This window comes from Primulina huaijiensis, chromosome 9 (genome assembly GCF_012295235.1).
Source record: "Primulina huaijiensis isolate GDHJ02 chromosome 9, ASM1229523v2, whole genome shotgun sequence".
Lineage (NCBI taxonomy): Eukaryota > Viridiplantae > Streptophyta > Magnoliopsida > Lamiales > Gesneriaceae > Primulina > Primulina huaijiensis.
In genome coordinates this window covers 3,858,670-3,884,387 of record NC_133314.1, presented here as the reverse complement: position 1 = coordinate 3,884,387, position 25,718 = coordinate 3,858,670, and the positions used below count along the sequence as shown (strand labels likewise).

At 35.8% G+C, this 25,718-nt stretch overlaps 3 protein-coding genes and 1 pseudogene across 3 annotated transcripts; all 4 read right to left on the bottom strand.

Annotated features, from left to right (window-relative positions):
* Positions 1-5,139: 5,139 nt before the first annotated feature.
* On the bottom strand, positions 5,140-6,531 carry LOC140984687 (replication factor C subunit 3-like). Its single transcript, XM_073452233.1, has 6 exons — positions 6,351-6,531; positions 6,089-6,267; positions 5,856-5,992; positions 5,701-5,741; positions 5,389-5,423; positions 5,140-5,280 (listed from the first exon to the last, which is right to left on the bottom strand). The coding sequence occupies exons 1-6, from the start codon at positions 6,529-6,531 to the stop codon at positions 5,140-5,142; spliced, it is 714 nt and encodes a 237-aa protein (XP_073308334.1).
* Positions 6,532-7,655: 1,124 nt separating this feature from the next.
* LOC140985324 (uncharacterized) lies at positions 7,656-8,856 on the bottom strand. The gene has a single exon (XM_073453152.1). The coding sequence runs from the start codon at positions 8,773-8,775 to the stop codon at positions 7,660-7,662; it is 1,116 nt and encodes a 371-aa protein (XP_073309253.1). The 5' UTR covers positions 8,776-8,856; the 3' UTR covers positions 7,656-7,659.
* Positions 8,857-17,706: 8,850 nt separating this feature from the next.
* On the bottom strand, positions 17,707-20,404 carry LOC140983810 (uncharacterized). Its single transcript, XM_073450962.1, has one exon. It carries the CDS (start codon positions 20,266-20,268, stop codon positions 18,307-18,309), a length of 1,962 nt encoding a protein of 653 aa, XP_073307063.1. The 5' UTR covers positions 20,269-20,404; the 3' UTR covers positions 17,707-18,306.
* A 594-nt stretch (positions 20,405-20,998) lies between these two features.
* On the bottom strand, positions 20,999-22,279 carry LOC140984686 (aspartic proteinase CDR1-like; annotated as a pseudogene).
* Between the last annotated feature and the right edge of the window lie 3,439 nt (positions 22,280-25,718).

The window sequence follows — 25,718 nt, the reverse complement described above, 5'->3', positions numbered from 1 at the left end:
TATGAAAATACCACTTGCATCATTTTGTTATTTTTGATTGATGATGCTAATATTATATATTTCAAACTGACATCCATACATTTGAATTACTAAATTCAATGTTGGTTGACATAAATCATAATGGCAAGAATAAAAATTGTTTTGTCCTGTAATTTGGTGCATCTGCTTGCTGCTTTTGCTTTTATAAAGCATAAATCTATATAAAAAAAAACTTGAATGGAAGTACATATATCTAGTAGCTAACATTGTCATTGCGTTAATGAGTACACAAATTTAATTTGATTGGTTGTTTCATTGTTGCATGTGCATCTATCAATTAACGTTAAACTGAACTTGTTTCAAACAAGAGAGCGAGGACATTGAACTCCAAAACATGTCTGATCATCTTAATGACATAATAGTGTATGTCGTTTATTTTCTCATAAATTTATTTTGTTTTTCTTTCAAATCAAGCTTTATATGCTTATTAGATTTTCTATGCAGACAATAACATATGTTGCCCAAGTGATGTGTCAAATATTGTTTTTTTCCCTCCGCAGTAACATCTAACCAGTACAAATTCTGGGGCATTTGCTCCTGCATACTTATATGAGAAATCACTCCTGCTATGACCACTTATTTCTAATTAATGAATTAGCTACTGCATTCTTATGCTATGGTTGCAATTGGTTCATTGCTCTTAAAAATCAAGGTTGTTTGGGAGGCTTGGATCTTCTTTGAGCATTGGTTCGCTAATAAATCCTATCTCGTTGGATATTAGCTAGAATGTGAAAATTTAGATTCAATGGTATATTAGTATTGTAATTTGGGAACTACTTGGTGCCTACATGTAGTGTGACGTACTTCTAGATACCTGAATTCTTAGATGGTTTCAGTATGCCACTGATATCAACTGTACTCCCTGTTGGATAAAGTCTATCATAGTTGCTCAGATAACTTTTATCTTATGGTGGTTTTATATCGTATGTCATTTTATTTGATAATTGTTGTCTGTTGGGTAGTTGAGATAAATAAGTTGATTTTCACTTCTCTTATATTGGCCTCCAGTTCTTACTCTTCCCTGTTGCAGATGTTAGATCTGTTGATTTCCTTTCTCTTCTTTGGCTTTTGATTTCGGCAGCGTTGAGTGCTCTTCCAATGTACTACATGTCCCTTTTTAAAGTACCAAAAGGTGTGTCGATGGTTACGGAGAAGATAATGAGAGATTTTTTATGCGACGGTAATGATGGAGATGCACATTGCCATGTGGTCGTGTGGGAACATGTCTGCAAACCAAAAGATAGAGGAGGCTTGGGTATTGGGAATATCTGTTCGAGGAACAAAGCACTTTTGGGGAAATGGTGGTGGAGATGCTCTGTGGAGATCGAGCCGTTGTGGAAAAAGGTTATTAAGAGCAAATATGAGATGCAGGATAATGGATGAGATGTGAGCTTAACAAGGAATGTTACCTTCAGAAGCCTTTGGAAATTTATTTCTCGAACTCACTAGGTCTTTTAGTGAGGACCGTGGTTAAAGGGGAGATATCATTATATTTTAGAAGGATAAGTGGTGGGGAGATTCATCGTTTAAAAACTTTTACCCAGCTTTATTTTAGATTTCTTCGCTTCATAACAAGCCCATTGTTCGGTTCATTCACGAGGATGGACATCTTCTTAATTCTTCTTTGTCATGGGATTTGCACTTCAGAAAGGGTTTGAGCGACGACGAAGTGTTTGAGTTGAGTTCTTTGTTAGGGGTCTTAAACAGTGTTAGGATGGATGTGGGTGTTGCGGACCTTAGGGTTCGGGAAGGGGATTCTTCAAGATCTTTCTATGAGTCTTTTTTCCAAATCAATAGCTTTCCTATTTTCCCTTGCTTTCAATCTATTTGGAAAGTATCGATCCCACATAAGGTTCAAGTATTTTCGTGGAATGTGGTTCTGAGAAAATTGCCAACTTATGATATGTTGCAAAAAAGATGGTCTCAATGTGCGCTTTGTCCGAATTGGTGTGTTCTTTGCCGGGATGAGGAGGAGACTCAAGATCATTTGCTTAAGCATTCTTCCTTCTCGGCTAGTATTTGGTCTAAAGCTCATTCTCTAAAGCTCTGAATGAATTGGGTTTCGTGTGTGTTGCTCCGAGATCAACGCGTGATATGTTTGTTTTAAATATTGATAGTGATCTGGGCAAAAATGGAAGTACTTTTTGGAGTGTGACAGTTCATTGTATCTTTTGGCCGATCTGGTTGGAGCAAAACATAAGGATTTTCGACGATGTAGACGACTGTTGGGAGAATATCAGATTTAGGGCTGCAATTTGGACCAAGAAGCTCTCAGATTTTAAGCATTTATCGATTCAGATTTGGTTAAGGATTATAGCTTTATCTGATGATTGTGATCAGAACGTTTTTTTATCTCTTACATAATAGCGGATACCTTGTCCGCCTTTTTGTAAACTTCATCCTAAATTTATCTTAATAAAATATCGTTTCTTGTAAAATAAAAAAAGGTGAAAATATAAGCTATAAAAATATCTTGAATTGGCCTTTTTTCCCCTGTGCGCCTGATATTAGGTGAGGAAGCTTGATTTGGCAAAAAGGGTTCTCGCTTTTTGCACATAGATCAAAACTAAAATATCAAGCATAGAGAAGCATTATTGCTTTGCCATCAAAAAGATGCTACTGGATCTCTTGAGATGGACTTGCCACTTGTGTTTAATAATATCGGCTGGCGGCTGGTCCTGGTGATGTTTAGTGTCTAGAGCGCCTTTGCTATATTCCTCATGTTACAACTTACACGTCTCTACTTTGGCCTCTCTGAGAGAGATCTTGGATAGATGAAGGCTCTATTAATTTCTTCTTATATTCCTCATTTTACATCTCACACCTCTCTACTTTGGCCTCTCTGAGAGAGATCTTGGAGAGATATGGCTCTATTAATTTCTTCTAATTGTTATGAATGTGTATTTTTGTGTGTGTGTTCATGATATCTTTACTTTTCTTACCTTTGAAATTCATTTAACAAACCATGATAGCACTATACCTTGTCGAGCAATGGAGATTTCACATTTCATGCTATTCAAGCTGGGCTACAAAAGAGGTAAAACATTTAGTTCTAGAAAGCACGTGCAGTCTCCTTAAAAGAAATAAAATAGAACTTGCATGCTGAAAAGATTCCATTTACAAGAAAGGATTTGAAGGAAATCTGTGCTTATCAAAAGAGAACAGTCCTGAATGGGTGGACACTTGGTACATTCTTCTTCAATGCATCCAGCTTTATACGGTATGAAACTAATGTGATGTTGATTATCTGTTTTATCATATACTTAATATTATCATCATCGTCAAAGTCTTACTTTCAATGCAGTTGGGATTGGCTTTATTCTGTGCTAGAAATGAGGTATCAATACACTTACAGACAACAAATTGTTGTATGAAACTTTGAATGATATTTTGTTGCAGGTGGTTTGCGAAACCATATGATAAGCTCCCCTGTATTACATTTGGTCAAACTTCCTTGTTCTTTATAGCCAAGCCCTTGTACCAACTCATGAATCTTGCTATAAACTCTGAAGATGAGAAAAAGAATGACCAGTGTGAGTGAGCCTTGCCTACATATAGGAGTATCGGCAATTTTAATTTTCAGTTGAAAGCCAGAGTAGAGCATTTATGACCAAGTAAAGCTTGTGACCGGACAATTTGGGTTCTTAAAATCAATTTTGATTGGTTTATATGCAATAATGGAATGATAAGCTTGAGTGGCTTTGGACAAAATTAATTGTTCACATTGCCTAAAGCCACAGCATGACTAGAATGTGTACACATAAAGAAGTGAAGTGTATGATTCCTCATTTCTATGTAGACTTGATGAAATAAATATCAGATTAAGCATATGGAAAACAATCAGTTGATTCTATTGTAAAACACTAATATAATCAAACTCTTAGGACAAAAGCATCACCAATGGATGATGCTACGTCAATGGGCAATCGGGTTCTAATTTTCTTTTTACCGTTCCTTCTTCCCCTCCGCCCCTCTGATTTTCATCTATCACAATAAAAGTGATGGTTTCCTTTATTCCTGGAGTGGGAATACTCTTTATTAGGCATCTAACATGATTCTGAAACTTATTGAACAAGTTTTGACACATCTTTTTTATATCACTTCTTTTTCGCTCAGCATCTTCCTTTCAGCATTATCCTTCCTCAAGAATGATTGCAAGGATTTTATAGTTCCTCATAGATTTGGTTTATATAGTTTTTTAGTTTGGTGTTTTCTGTAAATTGTTTATATGTTATTTCTCATTTTCAGTTTCGTAAACTGATATTCATAATTTAGGAACATAATACGTTATATTACTAAAATAAGACTCTCCTATTTTATTGCTGTTTTATTCTATTAGTGCGACCAATATATCTAATTAAGATGTGGCGGTATCAATAAACTCTAGGATACTTGAAAGAAATGATAATGAGACCTTCCATATTTATGTTGGCATTTATGTCAGTTCTCATGAACTTTTTGACTTAACTTTGGTGGTGAGATCTGTAAAATGGGAAGCAATAGAATCCAGCAAGGGTTTTCAGTTATGGTCTCATCTTTCTTAATCTTGGGTAATTAAGGTTTCATTTGGACAAGTACTTATATAACATTTTTGTAAAAGTGTTTTTTACAAAAAATTTATAAAATGTTTTAAAAGTTGTTCTAAGAACAAATATGTATGGACAACTATTCCATAAAAATGTTATTCAGTTATAAAGTAATATGTTTTGATTTACATCATTGCATTTATTTCTAAAACATCTAAAAACACATCTCAATTGTTATTTAAAAACTATACTTGAATAATACTTTTTTTAAAATATTTTTGATTTTTTTTACAAAAATCTCATGCAAACACATAAGTTTTTCACTTATAATACACTAAAAACGTTTTTAAAGTACTTGTCCAAACGAGGCCTGATATATTCTATGGAAGTGAAGATAAGCGTGAAAAAACATTTGTCATATTGAACTCAATAAATTTCTAGGTTTTTGCATTTTGTAATCAATTATATAGAAATTTTTGTCCATCGTTAAACTCTTATTATTTTCTTGTTTTTTTTTTTGCAAAAAAACTCTTATGTTATTGATTGCTGAAGGAATAAGTCCTTCAACATTCCATCACATGTTTCGTGTGACGTTCATTTTCTTACCTTCAATTCTCATGAACTGTTGGACATTCTTTCTTGGATCATTATGCCTCTTACCTTCCACTTCTTGAAGGTTTTCTGGGGCCAGGTACTTCTTAACAGCTTGATTTTTCTGGCAATTAGAAATCTGGTTAGCCAGTCATTCTATGATATCTATATTATGACACGCTAGATATAGGATCGTGCGAAGAGAAAACTAATCGATTCAGCAAGGATTTACCTGATAATCATTGTATAGATTGTCAAATTGTTCTTCTGCATAATAAGAGATAAGTTAATACTTTTTAAATTATTTACGGTAAATAAAACATATATTGTCCTCACTTGGAACAAGTACTCGGGATCTACGTTATGCTCTATCAGATTTTGAAGTTCTCCACGGATATTATAGAGCCTACGGAGAAACAGATGGACTCTTACTGTTAGATTTAGGAATCCTCAGATTGAATCAGTTTATATATGTAATGATACTGCTTTGGACTTTGCTCTTCTATAACATTTTGAGCAATATCAGCGATTTTATCTTCTCAACCAGTTTTAATATCTTGATCTTCCTTCAAGGGAGAACTGCGACTATATCATCGAAGGCATAAGGTATGGAATGTGCAACTAGATTCTAGATTAAATTGTGCAATGTCAAATGGAGAAAACTGTGATTGAAATGTGTTGTGCACATCGCTGACATACTTGAACTGACAAGTAGCTTCAAATGATCGTATAGCTTGTCTTAGGTTGTTCTTGGAATTTTTAGCCATCTGGTTCGCTAACTTTTGAGGTAACTGTATCCCTTCTTGTTTCGCTATAAATGCCAGAACTGCAAGAATCTGGAAAAGACAGGGAATTGTAAGATGAAAGACTTCGAACCCTCTAATTTATGAGTCTAATGGGGAATCTGAGATTTTTAAAGAACAAGAAGCTACCTCTTCATCAGAAGGTTCGAGGAGTTGAACCAATGTGCAGATTGGCTTTACGGGATAGAGCTTTGCAGAATCTCGGCAGCAAAAGAATACCTTGTTGCATCCTTTGAACTTCTCTAACATCCACTTGATATATGATGAGGCATCAGTAGATAACTTGTCTGCGTCATTTATAATTATTGCTGCAACAGTTATATGCACAAAATGATATTTTGGATTAATCTTTGAGAGAATATGATTATATTGACATAAAATAATGCAATACCTTTACAGTTCTCACGACCGTGTTGCAAAGTTGTGATAGGCAGCTTCTGGTTTTTTTCTTGGATAAGTTCAGCAATGACATGCTTTTCATAACCTTTAAGTTCAGAAAGGTTGACTTCAATATGTTGAGATGATACCTTTAAATTAACGAGGATACTGCTCACTGCTTCTCCCTGTGACATTAGTAACAGAGGAAGAAGGGGTGATTTGATAAGCACTACTTTCTTTCATTCATCAATACAGGCTGGTTAAGTGAATGGGAGGACAACAGGTATCTGGTGATTCCAGTCCACACCTTTGTACAACGAGATGCTTGTGCAGTGCGCGTAGAGTGCATGTAAAATGCATGAGCAGCATAATCTTTCTTAAGTTCTCAGGTATAGCTTACTCTATGAAATAACTTCTATAGAATGACCAATGATTTATCATGCTAAGGATCATAGGAGTTGCAATACTAGTTACTGTTACAGTTAGTTTTTTTAGTTCATGCTCATTTGTTGTGAATGTGAATTTTGTACACGAACTGTTCCTATACGGATTTTAAGAATATATGCTGCTGTCATGTTCTGATATACTTATTCACTTGACTTGTAATGATCAGCAATACAAAAGAAAAAAATATCTACTCATATCCTTAAAATCCTACAGTAGTTTCTTTTCTGACTGATAGTTTCATGCTTTCTCTACCTTAGTTTTTTGTGTGGAACCGTCACCTGTTTAATTAGTTGCCCTATAGGGATTTCCACATATGCGATTATTGGTTTCAATGTTGGTGTAATTTATAACTGCAATTAATTGAAGTAATAAATATCTCATATGAGAAGAATCATGTTTCTCCATTGAGGAATTTGTATGCAGATGCTGGTGCTGAAGTAGCTGCACAGTAATATGTAGCCTTTGGAATTATATGAACAAGCTGCGAGTTGCGAAAATTGGGATTGGAGTTTACCTTCAAATGAAATACCTTGCATTCTTCTCTTGCCTGTGGATTATAAATACAGAAGATAACAAATTTAAATAAAATCCTCGAGCAAGAATGTGCAGGTTTTATTTGGACTTGAAATGATTGACTTGATGAGTTTTAGGCCTCGTTATTTGGAACATTATTTGTTCTGTTATTATATGAACTTTGTTAGATTGCTTAATCATAAAAAAATATGAAAAATGTGAAAAACTAAAGTTGAATATAAAAAATTAATCATAAAAAATAATAAAAAATATATAGCACGGTGGGGATAGACAAGTAATATAATTGTTTGTATGTGTTAGTCGCAAGTATTATATGTAGTATAAGATCTTATATTGATTTTTCAATTATACTTGTTACTTTTTTTTTTTGGAAATATTTGTACCTGTACTTTTTCTACTCCAAAAGCTTCTCTGAGGAAGGCCCAAATCATTGTTCTCTTTCCCACGCCTGGGTTTCCCTCAAATATGAAATGGCCACATTCTTCTGTTTTATTGCCCCAGTTCCTCACGGTGGCCTGAAGGCTACGTGCTGTCTCTCTATTGCATAGAAAATCTTGCAACCATAATGGCCTATATCTGTCTGCCCACACATATTTTCTTTCATTTTCTGTTTTTTCTATCTCATTCGTCAATCCTTCACCAACTGGGGTCTGAGACAGTGATGCGTCTGCCATTGGTTGTAATGATACTTGTGGTGGTGGTGTTGAGGGCAATGGTTGTGCAGTCTGTAGTATTATTTGTGGTTGTGGATACGGCAATGATTCTTCCGGTTGTGCAGTAGGTGGTGGCAATGGCAGCATGGACGGTTCAGGATCTCTCTCCCTCAATGGCTTCTTTGTTGTTGGTAAACTTAGGTTCTCTTCACTCTCCCAGGTTCCGAACCTGACTTTGTTCCTATGATTCGTGAAAACCTTTGTCTTTATTTTTGCTACTGTCTCTCCTGTTTCTTTGTGTTTCGTGTATGATGATGAAGATGAAGTCTTGGTACGAGCATCCTGAGAGCTTTTGGTCCATGTAGAAGAACTCAATGACGAAGAGCTCTTCTCATGCTTTTTCGAGGTAAAGCAAGACGAACCCCATTCTTGCACTTTCACAACAAAACTCGACTTAGAACCAGAGCTGATGAAACTGCCAGCATGGCTTTCTCTCCCGGGGCTCGACCCCGACAATTTTTCTCTATTTATAACAAGCGAAAAGTCTGTCAAGCCTTTGTAATACGGACTGCTGGTACTTTGCCTTGCTTCTGCATTACTCCTATTAAACTCCTGGAGACTCTCCTCTGTTAGGTGAGGATTCTTGGCTTTCCTCGTGATGAGGTCGCTCAATTTCTTTGGCCAGACGATTATCGGCGAGCCTGTCGAACGAGTTGTTCGAACTGAATTACTCGCGTTAGAGGGAGATTGTGGGCTGCCAATATATGGTGCAGATTTGGAACGTGGAATCTGGGGACTTGGCATCGAAAGGCTGAATGGATTCCTTCTCTTCTGGGATTTGGAGCAGAAAAATTTGTAGCATGATGTGTCGTATCTGAATGCAAAGGTAAATTTCCATTCTAAGCGAGAATTTTATATTTCTTGGCGTTAGATTTTAGGATGAAAATCAAGAATTTGACGTCAAATTCTATGCCTATAGGAAAACTTTTGTTAGCCAGTTCAAATGATTGGAAGAAAGAACAAATATTGTTCCCTCGGGTGTTGGCATCAGCTCACACACGAGGGAAACATTGTACTTGCCAGTTTTGAATTATTATTTTTCCTTCCGTCTGTTGAAAGCGATCCTTCATTTCTTTAATACTTCTCCGGATTACCGTTGTAAGTTATGATACGACAATATTGTCGGCAGAAAAGTTAATAGGTGTGGACAAGATTTGTCAAAGAAAATATTAAAAACGTGGGCTGCGCATCTGTTGAAAGGAAATGTCGTGGAAATTCAGATAACGCGTTTTTAACGCGTGTTCACACGGTCAGGAGGCTCTATAAATAGAGCTCCATTCTTTCATTCTGATATCATCCCTTCTTCGAGTTTTCTCTCATCTTATAATATTCTATAATATTTGTGAGGTGTTTGTTCTCCTGTATTAAGAAAGTGTGTGTTCTCTTTGGAAACACAGTGAGTGAGTTGTACACCACAAAATATTATAGTGGAAATTCTTTTCATCTTGCCCGTGGTTTTTACCCTAATAATTTTTAGGGGTTTTCCACGTAAATCTCGGTGTCCAATTTATTCTTTATTTTCGGGTTTATTATCTCAAATTCCGCACGTGGGACCAACAAGTGGTATCAGAGCCTTGGTTTAAAATTTCTTAAAATTCTGAGTATGCTCTGTGGTTGCAGCCTAGACTGATCTTCCACATCAGAAAAGATTTTTTGAGATTTTTTATTTAAGGCGGGATTATTTTGTCCAGTCTACTAAAATTGTTGTAGACATAATGGCGGGAAGGTACGAGATAGCAAAGTTCAACGGAAGCAATTTTATGCTGTGGAAAATAAAGATACAAGCAGTTTTAAGAAAGGAGAATTGCTTGGCGGCTATTGGAGATAGACCGGTGGAGATTACGGATGATGGAAAGTGGAATGAGATGAATGATAATGCTGTTGCCAATCTGCACTTGGCTATAGCAGACGAAGTACTGTCAAGTATCTCTGAGATAAAAACAGCCAAAGTTATCTGGGATACTCTGACAAAGATGTACGAGGTCAAGTCCCTACACAATATGATTTTCCTAAAGAGAAGACTTTATACTCTTCGGATGGCGGAATCTTCATCGATGACCGACCATATCAACACACTGAATACTCTATTTGCCCAACTCACTTCCATGGGGCATAAAATAGGGGAAAATGAACGTGCGGAGCTTCTACTTCAAAGTCTACCAGATTCATATGATCAACTTATCATCAACATAACCAACAATATTCTTATGGGCTTTCTAAGATTCGACGATGTCTTAACTGCGGTTCTCGGAGAAGAAAGCCGGCGCAAGAATAAGGAAGATAGGTTGGTAACATCGAAGCAGGCAGAGGCTTTACCGATGATAAGAGGAAGATTTATGGACCGTGACTCCAGTGGGAGCCAAAGACGAGGTAGATCAAAGTCGAGAAGTAAGAAGAAAAATATTTACTGCTTTAAATGTGGCGGTAAAGGGCACTTCAAGAAAGAGTGTACGAGTATTGACAAAAGTTCTCAAGGAAATGTGGCCAGTACTTCAGGCAGTGGTGAAATATTATTCAGCGAAGCAGCAACTGTTGCAGAAGGCAGACACAAATTTTGTGACACATGGATTATGGATTCAGGAGCGACGTGGCACATGACGTCTCGGAGAGAATGGTTTGATCATTATGAACCAGTCTCAGGAGGATCTGTATTCATGGGAAATGATCATGCCTTGGAAATCGCTGGGGTCGGTACTATCAAAATTAAAATGTTTGATGGCACCATTCGCACCATACAGGAGGTACGACATGTGAAAGGACTGACGAAAAATCTTTTGTCCTTGGGGCAATTGGATGACATCGGGTGCAAAACTCGGATCGAGAACGGGATCATGAAAATTGTGAAAGGCGCGCTTGTGGTTATGAAGGCGGAAAAGGTTGCTGCAAATCTGTATGTACTTTTGGGAGAAACACACAAAGAGGCAGAACTAGCTGTTGCATCAAATGGTTCAGGAGAAGAATTAACAGTGTTATGGCATAGAAAGCTCGGGCATATGTCAGAACGGGGGTTGAAAATTCTCTCAGAACGGAAGCTGCTGCCGGGACTTACAAAAGTGTCACTACCCTTTTGTGAGCATTGTGTTACCAGTAAACAACACAGATTAAAGTTTGGCACTTCTACTGCCAGGAGCAAAAGCATATTGGAGCTGATTCATTCGGATGTTTGGCAAGCACCGGTTGTATCCCTAGGAGGAGCGAGATATTTTGTCTCGTTCATTGATGATTTCTCTAGGAGATGTTGGGTGTATCCAATCAAGAAGAAATCAGATGCTTTCCAGATCTTCAAAGATTTCAAAGCGCGGGTTGAACTTGATTCAGAAAAGAAAATCAAGTGTCTGAGGACTGACAATGGAGGAGAATATACCAGTGACGAATTTGATGCATATTGTCAACATGAGGGCATCAAAAGACAGTTTACGACGGCTTACACACCTCAACAGAATGGAGTGGCGGAGCGGATGAACAGAACCTTGTTGGACAGAACAAGAGCTATGTTGAGGACTGCAGGTCTAGAAAAGTCATTTTGGGCAGAAGCAGTCAAAACCGCTTGTTATATTATCAATCGTTCTCCTTCAGTGGCGATTGATCTGAAGACTCCGATGGAGATGTGGACCGGGAAGCCGACAGATTATTCTCATTTGCATACATTTGGAAGTCCTGTGTACGTTCTGTACAATGAGCAAGAAAGATCGAAGTTGGATTCAAAATCCAGAAAATGTATCTTCTTAGGATATGCTGATGGAGTAAAGGGGTTTCGCTTGTGGGATCCTACTGTTCACAAGCTTGTCATCAGCAGGGATGTTATCTTCGAGGAAGATAAAGTAAAGGGAGACAAAGGCACACCGAATTCAGAAACTACTATTTTTCAGGTGGAAAATAAGACAGACGAAGGTCAAATTTCTTGTGAAGCAGTACCAGAGCACGAAGAACAAGAACATGTTGAGTCTGAAGTTTCCAATGTGAGGCAGTCAACTCGAGACAGAAGACCACCAGGTTGGCTTTCAGATTATGTCACTGAAAGCAATATTGCATATTGTCTATTATCAGAGGATGGTGAGCCATCGAGTTTCCACGAGGCTACTCAAAGCTCGGATGTATCTTTGTGGATGATAGCAATGCAAGAAGAGTTGGAGGCATTAGACAGAAATAAAACTTGGGATCTTGTTACACTACCACGAGGAAGGAAAGCCATTGGAAACAGATGGGTCTATAAGATCAAGCGTGATGGCAATAACCAAGTGGAGCGGTATCGTGCTAGATTGGTGGTAAAAGGGTATGCTCAGAAAGAAGGCATTGACTTCAATGAGATATTTTCTCCTGTGGTTCGGCTTACAACAGTCAGAGTAGTGTTGGCATTGTGTGCGGTGTTTGACCTACATCTAGAACAGCTAGATGTGAAAACGGCGTTTCTTCATGGAGATCTTGAAGAAGAAATCTATATGCTCCAGCCAGAAGGTTTTGCGGAAAAAGGCAAAGAGAACTTGGTTTGCAGGTTGAACAAATCTCTGTACGGTCTCAAACAGGCGCCGAGGTGTTGGTACAAGAGATTTGATTCCTATATCATGAGCCTTGGATACAACAGACTGAGTGCAGACCCTTGTACGTATTTCAAGAGGTCTGGTGATAATTATATCATTTTACTGTTGTATGTGGACGACATGTTGGTAGCAGGCCTCAACAAAGATCATGTCCAAGGATTGAAGGCACAGTTGGCTAGGGAATTTGATATGAAGGAATTGGGACCAGCAAACAAGATTCTAGGGATGCAAGTTAACCGAGACAGAAGTAACAGAAAGATTTGTCTTTCTCAGAAAAATTATTTGAAGAAAGTCTTGCAACGCTTCAACATGCAAGATAGTAAGCCAATTTCGACCCCTCTTCCTGTTAACTTCAAGTTATCCTCCGAGATGTGTCCTAGCAGTGAAGTAGAGAAGATGGAGATGTCTCGAGTACCATATGCATCAGCAGTGGGAAGTTTGTTGTTCGCTATGATCTGTACAAGACCAGACATTGCTCAAGCAGTGGGAGCAGTTAGTCGGTATATGGCGAATCCTGGACGAGAGCATTGGAACACTGTCAAGAGGATCCTTAGATACATTAAGGGTACCTCGAATGCTGCATTATGTTATGGAGGATCGGATTTTACACTCAGGGGCTATGTCGATTCAGATTATGCAGGTGATCCTGATAAGAGGAAATCTACTACTGGTTATGTGTTTACACTTGCAGGGGGAGCAGTAAGCTGGGTTTCAAAACTGCAGACAGTTGTGGCGTTATCTACAACGGAGGCAGAATATATGGCAGCTACTCAAGCTTGCAAGGAGGCAATATGGATTAAAAGATTATTGGAGGAGATCGGACACAAACAAGAGAATGTTCCTTTATTTTGTGACAGTCAGAGTGCCTTGCACATCGCAAGGAATCAAGCCTTTCATTCCAGGACGAAACACATTGGAGTTCAATTTCACTTTGTGCGGGAAGTAGTAGAAGAAGGAAGCGTGGATATGCAGAAGATCCATACAAAGGATAACATAGCTGATTTTTTGACAAAGTCAGTGAACACTGATAAGTTCGAGTGGTGTAGATCCTCAAGTTGCCTAACGGAAACGTAAGCAGTAGGGAATGGCAAGATTGAAAGGATGTGTGGAGATGTGTTTGATTCTCAATCAAATCTCCAAGTGGGAGAAATGTCGGCAGAAAAGTTAATAGGTGGGGACAAGATTTGTCAAAGAAAATATTAAAAACGTGGGCTGCGCATCTGTTGAAAGGAAATGTCGTGGAAATTCAGATAACGCGTTTTTAACGCGTGTTCACACGGTCAGGAGGCTCTATAAATAGAGCTCCATTCTTTCATTCTGATATCATCCCTTCTTCGAGTTTTCTCTCATATTATAATATTCTATAATATTTGTGAGGTGTTTGTTCTCCTGTATTAAGAGAGTGTGTGTTCTCTTTGGAAACACAGTGAGTGAGTTGTACACCACAAAATATTATAGTGAAAATTCTTTTCATCTTGCCCGTGGTTTTTACCCTAATAATTTTTAGGGGTTTTCCACGTAATTCTCGGTGTCCAATTTATTCTTTATTTTCGGGTTTATTATCTCAAATTCCGCACGTGGGACCAACAAATATTCGGTTGGTCGATTTTTTTTTCTAATTTTAGTAGTCCGCTGTTGGACTTTACGCCAGGTTCGTATTCTGTTAGCTCCAAGTCCAGGACAGTACTACTTTAATGTATTTTGGATTCATAATCATTTGTAATCCAAAATTCGTCCGAGTTCAAGTAATATTTTACAAATTTGTATCTCCTTGGTTTCGTTTTCTTTCCTGATACTGTTTGGTTCGTAGTATGAGATAAATAATATGGAGATAAGTAATAATTTTTAATAATAAAATATATAAAAATAATATTTAATATAATGTTTGATTTGATCGATTAATTTGTTTAAATTTGAAATAATGTGATATTACCGTTTTGTCTTTTTGAAAATATTGATAAAATATTTATAATATTATTTGTTAAGGGTAATATTTTAATTTCAATTCAATGATTTGTGATGATTTGATTGATGTAAACATGAGATTAGATTGGATAAAAATATAGATAAATAATATAGCGAACCAAAAAGTACCTTTAAGTCTATTGTTTTTCAATATGTTATCTTGTTGCAGCATGCTAATGACTTAAAGGCATTTAATATAATCTTCGGACATTTTATTAAACAAATCCCGAATTAAATTTTTTCCAATTTTTTAATTCGCTTTATAAAAGGCAAAAAATGGGTGTAGAATGATCAAATCACACACACACACACATTATTATTATTATTATTATTATTATTATTATTATTATTATTATTAAATGTCGGGCTTCGATGTGAACAAAGAATTTTGGCAAAAGTAAAACTAAATACTCGTAAATACTGATATCCTAGTAGCTGTCATAAACTGATTAAATTCAAGAAATAAAATAATTTAGCTGATGAAATTATTTTTAAAAAGTTCGAAATATTCTTGCCCGCCCCACTTGATATGTTTTTTTTTTATTTCATAATTATTTTAAAAATAATGATTAGATCTGATATTCTTTAAGTTCGAGAATATATATTTTTTAAATCACAAAATAGTCGTATGACGGCAATAATCCTTTTGATAAAAAAAATACCTTATCTTCCAAAAATATAAATTGCATAGAATAAGTCAGCCTTCAACTAAATACATTTCAGATTCTTCTATGTTCAACATATGAAATGCTGTTTCACTTCAGTTTTTCTCAATTTGGGAGCTCCTTTAAATATATCATTATTTAGTGTACTAAAAAAATACAATATCTTCTACATCACAACTTTAAGTCAGATAATTATGATGAAGCAATCGAATTGATCAAAATTTTTATGTGTAATTTTATATAATCGATTTGATATAATTAATTTTTGATAATATTAAATTATAAACCATAAAATAAGATTCGAAATTCAGCTTCGTAAAAATCTTCATAGAGTTGGACCATTTATAAGTATGTCAAATGTAACATCAAAAGGAACTAAATTTTTGTGACACCATAATTTACTTCAAACTATGTTACATAGAGTGTTCATAGGATTCCACAGCAACTGATCCAGACTCTTGTGCATAAAATACATCGGCTGACATAAATTACGGGCCTCCAAAGTTTTCCAGCTCATCCTAAAGTACCTCATTTTCGTCTAAACAAGCGTAAAACTAAGTGAAATGGCACATTGTACTTCATGTGGTTAACCGAACAGCAAGACTAGAACTTATGTGAACAATATAGACCCGAAACCAAGACGTTATGTTCTGCTTCATATCTTTAATTCGCAACAGAAGAAACAGCTTCTGGTCGACTTTAAACTTGTGCATCTTCAGGGGATCACCTCTCAGCAAGAGCTGAACAAATCATCATGCCAAAGAAAAAGTAAAGCAGTTGGGTTTTGATGTAAGATTTGTTTCATGAAATGCTTGGGTTGAAGGATATTATGTTATTTTCATTAGAAATACTCAACTTTTAAGCTACAGTTATCGAATGCAGAAAGTACATTGAGAAAAATATAGTTATAAATTTCTTATTAAAAATAAGAGAGTGAAACTGAAACTCATGACTCCTGTTAAATTAAAAGCTCTTGAAAATATTTTAATATCAGAAACAAAAATGAAAGATATGAATCTATGTCAAATTTTATGCAATGCAACAAACATAATATGAGTTTCCAAACATGATATGCAATTATCCTTACGCACAAACATGGCTATCATCCACTTATAGTGATCGAACGAGGCTTATGGGGTGTCTCCTTACCGTCGTCGCCCGAAATCAGAGCAAAATCGCCGGCTTGGAGAGAAATTAGGAAGAAAGAGATGTCCGAAATTGTGGATTATGGCCTTTTTTTAGGGAGAATAGGATGTTAAATTAGGGCTCTCCGATGCACGTGCAAAACATATGAGAATTAGTTACACCTTGACAGATGAGTCGATGACATGACAAAAAGAGTGAGCAAGATCGTGTCTATCACAGTAAGTGGGTTGGAAGAAGCAATGGAAATTCAGCAGAATTTTGGCCATGGCAAAAACATCAAGAATAGCGCGGAAGACCAGAATAGTGAGCACAAACAAAATTCCGAGGTTGGAGACTCATCAGGGAATCAGCAAAATGCTTTTAGTAAAATTTCATTAATTCAAATTCATCTTAGTTCGTTTATTTCTAATTATTAGCAGAATAATTCCCTTAGTTTTTAGCATATTCCTTCAACATTTATTTTCATTTTTAGTTGTAATATATGGTGAACCCAATTTATAATAGCACAATTAATTTTGTTGTTGTTAATAAATTTCTCTTCCGCAATATCGTCAAATTCATCATTTAACTTCTTTGTTTTGTGGCTTAACGAAGGAGTTAGAACTAACAACCGAATTGAGATTCATGTCGCTGCGCGTAGAAGTCATATTATTCAAAACTTTGGCACGATTTCGTGCCAGGTACGCCGCAAATTTTCGGGATAAACATATACCGTCAAGCTTGAGGGGAGTGTTGAAGATCTTTGATAAGAGATAATTAGATAAGATAGATAAGATTTTATTTAAAATTTAAATAGGGATTAAATATTTAGAATTGTAGGGTTAGTCAATTATTTATTTTGTTATATATATCTCATGTATATTGTACGTTTAATAGCATGAAGAATCTGATTTTTCTTCCAAACACACAGATTACATCTTTCTACAATTTACATTCAATTTGTGTTAGATACAATTTTTGTTTCATTTGGATAATTAATTATATATATAAACGGGAATAATATAATATGAATAATAATAGTAATAATATATACTATTAATAAAGCAAGAATCTGTAATAATAACTATATTTTAGTGAAACATTTTTTTAAATTCCAAAATTGTCTCACGCATTTTAATTTTTATAACAATTACAATCTGTTTTTAAAATTCTTATTGAATTATTATTGATTTGTACCTTTATTTAATGCAATAGAGTTCTTGAATTTTCATATTTTATATTATAAAAAATAATTTTAATAAATCTCATATTATATTTAATTTAATTTATAAAATATTATAATTAAATCAAGAACTCTAAGAACAAAAGAACACAATATAAAATATTCATATAATCATGTTACAGTAGTTGCTAGTAATTTTTATTTATTTATGAAATTATCGAATCAGTAGGATTAAATTGTTTACATTGCAGAAATTGAACGAGTACTGATTTGTTTCTATGACAGCACTGATTTGTTTCTATGACAGGGAAACCTAAAGAAAAGTTGTAGAGAAGTCTAAGAAAAAGGAAATAAAAAATAGGCAGCTGAAATAAAACGTTGGATCCTATAGGATCCAGGATGATCATTTATATTATCAGAGTATTTCAAGTCTCTACACAAGCTTTCATTCTGTCAACCATGAGCTGAAGGTGCTCCAAAAGTAGAATCTCGCATTCCGAGTTTGGACATTCCGGCAGATTTGTTTCCCGTGATTATGAGTTCTTCAATCCATTGGATGAGAGCGGAGAGCCTTCACACTTATGATCTTATATGTCTTGTGTTCCAACAGGTCTGCAATGGATTTAGCTTCTCCGTATTCAAGCAAGCTATTTTCGAAACTAATCTGATGTTGCACGAAAGCATGCGGAATTCCATCCTGCTTACTGCTATGTTTCTGTTTTTCGTAGTCGCCTTTTGTGGACAACTTTTACTTATGAAGCGATGTTGACCAATGTGATGAAATAAAGACTCAATACGTCTACGCCCCAACCTCGTCAATAAGTACAGTAAGACCCTTCAATTCTTTGTAGATGTCCTTGGTTTGAACATGAGACTTATCATTACATGAGAAGCAAGACACACTGCCATTTATATCGATCCAACTACATCCCAGCTCTTTTTTCAATTTATCGACCTGTATTTTGGCTCTAACTAGTGCGGCATCCTTCCATAATCCTCGTGCAGAATATATATTTGACTGAAGGACACATATTCCGACATCATGAGGTTGACAGTTCAAAATTTTGTTAGCAATCAAATCACTAAATTCATAATTTTCATGGATTCTACAGGCACAAAGCAATGTCTCCCAAGCATACGCAGGAAGATCAATAGGTAATTGATCTACTAAATCAAATGCTTCAGCAAGTAAACCCGATCTTCCAAGGAGATCAACCATGGATGCATAGTGTTCCGGCTTGGGAGACAGATTCCATCCCTCCATTGATTTTAAATAGTTCCAACCTTCGTTGACAAGTCCAGAATGGGCACACGTAGTCAAGAGGATTAAGAATGTGGCATGATCAGGATGAAATCCAGCACGAATCATACAGGGGAAAATATCAAGGGCGTTCATTGCAGAATAATGATGTGCTATTGCCATGATGATGGCATTCCATGCTACTGTATCTCGTCTTTGCATTGTTTGGAAGACAAGAGTGGCATCACCTATGAAGCCGCATCGAGAATACATTGATATTAATGAACTCATTACAATGCAATCATTTTCATATCCAATCTTAAAAACAAAAACATGCATTGCTTTTCCCCATCCTTGTATTGCAAGAAAGCCACAAACGGATATGACACTGGATAAAGTACCCTGATCAGGTTTGAATCCTGTGTACAACATCTGTATGTATAAAATCAATGCCTCCTCACTTTGATACCCAGATATAAGAGTGTTCCATGAGGTCTCATCTTTCTGAGGTATCCCGTGAAAAAATTTGTGTGCACCAGTCATATCATTTTGCTGAAGATATCCTCGTAGCATCAGATTCCAGGAAACTACATTTCGCTCAGGCATTCTCATGAAGAAATCAAGGGCATCTTCAACTTTTGCATTTTGGACATAACCAGTAAGCATCAAGTTCCATGCTACAATATCCCGATATGGCATTTTGTCAAATAACTCTTGAGCCAAGTGAATTCTTTTGTGATCCAAATAACCCTGAATCATTACAGTCCAAGACACAACGTCCTTTTCAGGCATTTCCTCAAACAATCTCCTAGCTCTTTCCACCTCCCCCACTCTCATGAATCCTTTTATCATACAAGTCCAAGAAGCAACATCACGTTTGGCCATTTTCATAAACAATTTATATGACTTGTTAATGTTCCCTGTTTCAGTATACCCAGCCAGCATAGCATTGCAAAGCAACACACTTTTACTTGAAGCTTCTGCAAACAAACGCTCAGCTTCACTCACTAACTCATATCTAAAGTACCCTTCTACCATTATAGAACAAGAAACATCATTCTTCAACTGCATTGCGCCAAAGAGCATTCGAGCCTCATCCATTCTGCCGTTGCTCACATACCCAGAAATCATACAATTCCAGCAAACGGCATTCTTTCTTTCCACTGCATCAAACAATCTTCTGGCCTCTTCCAACCTTCCGTTTTTAGCATATCCATTCAACATGGAAGTCCAAGAAACTACATTCTTACCCGGCATCGAATCAAAAACCTCACGAGCTTCATTAAGCATCCCGTTTTTAATGTACCCCGAAATCATGCAGTTCCACGTCACGACATTCTTACGGGGCATTCTATCAAACAACTTGCGCGCGCTAATAACATCACGTTTCTTGAAACAACCCGTGATTTCTGAGTTCCAGCGGAATAATGGGCTGCCTTCGACGCTTAAACAACGAAATACAGGCCACGCATTACATAAGATTTTGCCAGTGGTCAGCCTGAATCTGCAGTTTGCAATCATAGGCTCACCATAAATGTTAGAAAAAGAACAACTTTTTTTGTTCTAATAATAAAAATCAACATTAAAAACATATAAATAAAATAAAATTACACTAGAAAATATTTTAAGGTTTTTCGTTTATTTCTAAGCAATTAAAATTAATAAACTTAATATGATTTTGTATTTGAATTTATAGTAACTTTTGTGAACTAATTTTGGATGTTTCTATCATTCAAATGTTTTTATGTTAGACATTCTATATTTAAGTGTTAACAATATACATATCCTGATAACAAGTTCATATCCTAGCAATTTTGATCTAATATGAGAGAAGATTGTAGAAGATCTTATGTCATGAATTCAAATAACTAAGACATGATTAGCTCAACATTACGCTTAGGATAATATCTCAAAAGTTGATCAAGACTACAATGACAGTCACGTCATTTTATTATATAATACAATAAATTAGACAGTGTGAAAAAACATACGTGACTCATTTACAATTATGAGATGAATATTTTGCATAATCACATAAGACGGGGCTAGATAAATTATATCTATAAAAAAAAAAAAACACACATGTTAAGTATACCAAGTCCAATGTTAAGTTAAATATTTAAGTTCTCCATGGTTGAAGTTTGGACTATGAATTAATTGCAATATATATATGTATAACTGGTTAATCTGCCAGCTTTGGACTAAGAAAAATTATCTTTGCTCTCACAACAAATGTGAATTCAGATTAAGCCATCTACATTTTGCTGCAATCGGTTGATTGAAAAGAGAGAGTCTTTTTATTCAAATCAAAGACCACCAAGAAATTTCTCTGCGCCAAATTACCTAAGATTGCTACACCATCATGTGGCACAATTCCTAAGCAGTGGACATCCTCGGCAACCTTAACAAAAGTGTTGGCCGAATTCAACTTCAAATCTGCACCAACAAAATGCGGTGTAACTGTAGGAGCTTTGAAATCATCGTTTTTTTGACATGTATCAAACTTCAACTTTCCTTTCGGATCAGCACCTGGATAATATTGAAGTCTCATTCCAATTCTAATTGCTAATTCCAAAGAATTGTAGTACTTTCTTGGAAGATGAGTTAGGATGGTTCCGAATTGGATCGTGATCCTATCATTGAAGAAACGGAGAAACTTCGAAGAATTGTTGGTCATGGCTAGATTCTTGTTACCAACAGTTAAGCCCTTGAATCTCGCAGCATACAAAGTATCCCTGAATATGTGCAAGCCCTTAGAAACTGTCCCGGAACCACCAGAAACAGAAGCTTTGCTGCCAAAGTGTATTTTGCTTGGCCTAGAGTCGTTTTTTTGTGTGAGGAACTAAGCAATAAGAGAATTTTCCACCTATCACATCTTTCATTTGTGTGATAAAGGAACTCCGTCCACCCCCTAACCCGATAACTCCAGACGATTCCTCGTTAAAATGGCCTTGATTGTCAGAACCACATCCAAAAAAGATATTTCGTTTCGACACTGATGAACCTGAGCCAGAATTTAAGGTGAACGTGTCTGAGACGACTCCATACGAATAGGAATTATCCGAGTATGACAAATTGTACCCACATAGCTTATCTCCAGAAAGGGAAGTCCTCCCTCCAAGGGATACACATAGCCTTGTATTGCTAGGTATTTCTTTGTATGTTGAAGAGTTTTTTGGAGCAAAGAGAGGTGGCTTTTGCTGATAACATCTGGCACATGGCATGCATTGTGTCCACGAAAGACTACCGCCTGTATCAGCAAGGCCGATGATCTCAAAAGGCGGCGTCCCAATAGATAATCTCATGAGAAAATCGCCATCAGCTAACCGTATTTTGTTTTAAGGTAGCAAATAAAGTCTTGAACCTTAGTCCATCGGCACGGCTCTTTGCGTTTAGGCTAGAACATGGAGTCCACAGGAATAAGGTCTATGCTAAAACCATCGTTCTGATTGACTTCTGCAAGTGAAAATGGAGACAGAAACAAGAAAGAATATGCTATGGCGACGAAACTAATCGAAATGAAGATCGCCATGATATGTCTGTACGTGCTAACAAATAATTGTAACTAGTATTTAAGTGTGGCCAACCAGCTTTACAATCTTGAACAAAATCTATGTTTCATCATTGCAAGATAACGATGCACAGATTAATGGGAAAGTTTCATTAATTGCACGAGTCTTTGCAACAACCTTAGTTTAATTTGCATAGAAATTAACATCAGATGTCATATTATAAAAGTCAATTACATAGGCTATGTGAAAACATTTCCTTCTAACTCTATAAGCTCATGTACAGATTTCAGGGATTGCACGTATAACTGGTGCAACCATCTACGCTTTGCTGCAAAAAGGATACAATCAATCAATCTATTTCAAATCCCACCAGGAATTTTCCGTGGGTGATAAAGGTGTGAGTGGAATCAAAACCTGTTTACTAGCATGATGTTCCACTGTAATTTTTGTGTGAATGACGTTATTTTAAAACTCTCTACAGACCATAGGTATATCATCATTATGAACATCATATTTGTAGGATCGAGAACTTATCATTTTACCAAAAAAAAATAACTGATGGTAACAACAATCCAAATATCATTTGTCGACCATTAATTCTAATATCATGAGCAATTACTGTACTCAACAAGATGGATCGAGATTACTAAGAGGATTTTTTTAAGAAGCAAGGTGTTGTGAGATTATTGTTACTTTTGAGTAATTCTCAAACTCCTTTGCAAACCAAGAATCGAAGCCACCATATATCCACGGGAGAACTACCACCATGCAATTTCATGTTTCGAAACAAATATTGAATCCAAAATTATATTTATACTACATCATCATCTGATTAATTTCAAGTTTTTTCATTGTTGTTAGGTATGCTAATGTCTGATTTGAAACCGAACTCTTAAAATTAAAATAATTATGTAGGGAATATATATGCACGACATATCTTATATTTTCTATGGATGTTATACCCATAGAAAATATGGTGTTATTATTTCTATTATTTTTTCAATCGCAGTTTATTCAAAAATTTAAATTTAAATTTAAATTTGGACTGTGTTGCGGTTCAATTTTGTTAAGACAACTTTTTGAAAATTTTGATGAGGACTATTTAAAATTTCAGCAACATGTTCACCTAATTTGGGATACCTAAATTTTAGCAGTTCTTAGATTGTATGTGTTATTTTTCAATATTTACACCGAACTCCATTTTCAAAAATGCAAAATTTTGTATAGGTATATTAAATTTCCACCCTATTAATTAAGGTCAAATTTTAATAATCTAATAATTGATATGTGATTAATTAATTGGTTGAAGTATCATCCATTGTGATATGTTAGTATTGGTTATTTAGTCTTCCAATATGTAAAGAAAATCAATCAAGATTGTTCTGATATGCGATCCACGATCAAGCTGATTATCACAAGATTGCAAAGCACATGCATGCAGCAGAAACATATACAACATGCATGAAGGAAAACACAGATAATGTAATGTCCGGTTACTCGTACAAATGATTAGTAATACGTTTATGTCATTATAGATAGTTATTTAGCTCATTATGTTTTACATATTGATTGAGGTATCAATATTGAGATTGAACATGACTTTTATATTGTTCATGGTGTATTGAGAATGAAAATATGTCNGACTCAAACCTCCAAATGACCTGAAACCAATTGGAGATTAAAGCCAATACATAGGGCTACAACTTTCATGTTTACCACTTTTTCAGATTATGCACNGAGCATAACTTTTTACTCAGACCAACAAATGACCTGAAATTAATTGGAGATTAAAGCCAAGACATAGGGCTACCGCCCGAGCGCCGGTGCTTTTCAAGCCTAGTATTTTTACAGAACATTCCGCGCTCGGGCGGTAGAAAATGACCGTCCGAGCGCCGCCTTATATATAAGAAGATAAGTTTCGACTTTTCTAAGCACGTCCATCAGTTTTTCAACCCTTTTCACAGCAAAGCTCGAGAGGAAACCAAGAAGTTTTCTTCCAAAAGCCCCTTTCTTCCCTTCCTTCATCATTTTGAAGATAGATCTTAGTTCCCCATCACAAGAACATCATAGATGTGTAAGTTTTCTTCTCTTTTCGTTGTTCCACATGTAGAGGAATGATTTTCATCTAGTTTATACAATAGTGACTGAATTATTGGTATATTTGACAGTATAGGAGCGAGAAACACCATCTCAAACCAGTGTTCTTAAGCTTGGACTGTAAGTTGGCATGTTCTTGAAATAATACATGAGTAATATTATAATTTCAAATACTTCTCATTGATTATTGATATATGTACATTGTTAGTATCTTATTCATGAAAATATAGCACCATATTCCATTGTTATGTATTAAATATGTAAGAAACTCATGTATATTGATGATGGGTGAACATGAACATGAAAAGAAAAAGATTGATTTTTACATGATATAGAGCTTGTTGATATCATGGGTGGTTTTAAATCCACCAAAGCTATTGGCCAATATATGTTCATGGGGCGTGGGGTTGCCAAGGGTTGCTCCCTAACGTCCAACACAGTAGTAGCTATATAATAAAGCAAGCACGGTAATACAGGTAATTAATGAGGCTCAAGTACAAAGATGAACATGAATATATGCTATGATATGACATGGTTTAAAGATTCATTGTTGTCACGACTTGATACGTATGTTCCTTCGATGCATATTGATACATACAAGTGCCAACTTATTGAGTTTTATAAACTCACGTAGCTCATCTATTACAGGATCAGGTAGTGAAGAAACACAGGATGCCGGTTCGCCAATGGATGCTTGTGACGTGCCTTACCTCGACAAGAACCAGGACTTCTTATTGTATAGCTTCCGCATATGTATTGTACGAAAATAGGTCAGGGTTTGATACAAGTTTTACAATGTTTATGTCTAGGTGTATGATGATACAGAATATGTTTGTATGTAAGAATACGATTATGTATATGTGTTGATGTTGATGCTTGAGTTGAGTTTTTGGTTTTTTTAAGAATGTAGGGACATCATGCCAAAATTTTATAAACCGTAAAAGTAATGCCCCTTGTTTGATTTGCTTCATACTACAGTTATATCAGTCAAACCCTATTTTGATTATGGTAATTATGCTAAGTATAGAGTAAGGGTGTGACAGATAACATACACAACATGCATGAAGAAGAACGCAGATGATTTACGTGGTTCGTGTAGGTGTACTGTTTTCTCACACTCAAGATGTATGAGAAGTTTTAAAATTTTTTGTTTTAATGTTCAAAACGTTATTGTCTATCGTATGATTTAAAATCATTCATATGACGTTTAGATTTGATTTATCTTTGCGTATTCAACGCCGACTCCAACTACCCCGATGTTTAGGTGGTAATAAATCTTCTTGTAAATTCTTACGAACACTTTCAACTTTCTAATCATATTCACGATCTAAAGCTTTGTTATTCTCCTTGATTACACCAGAA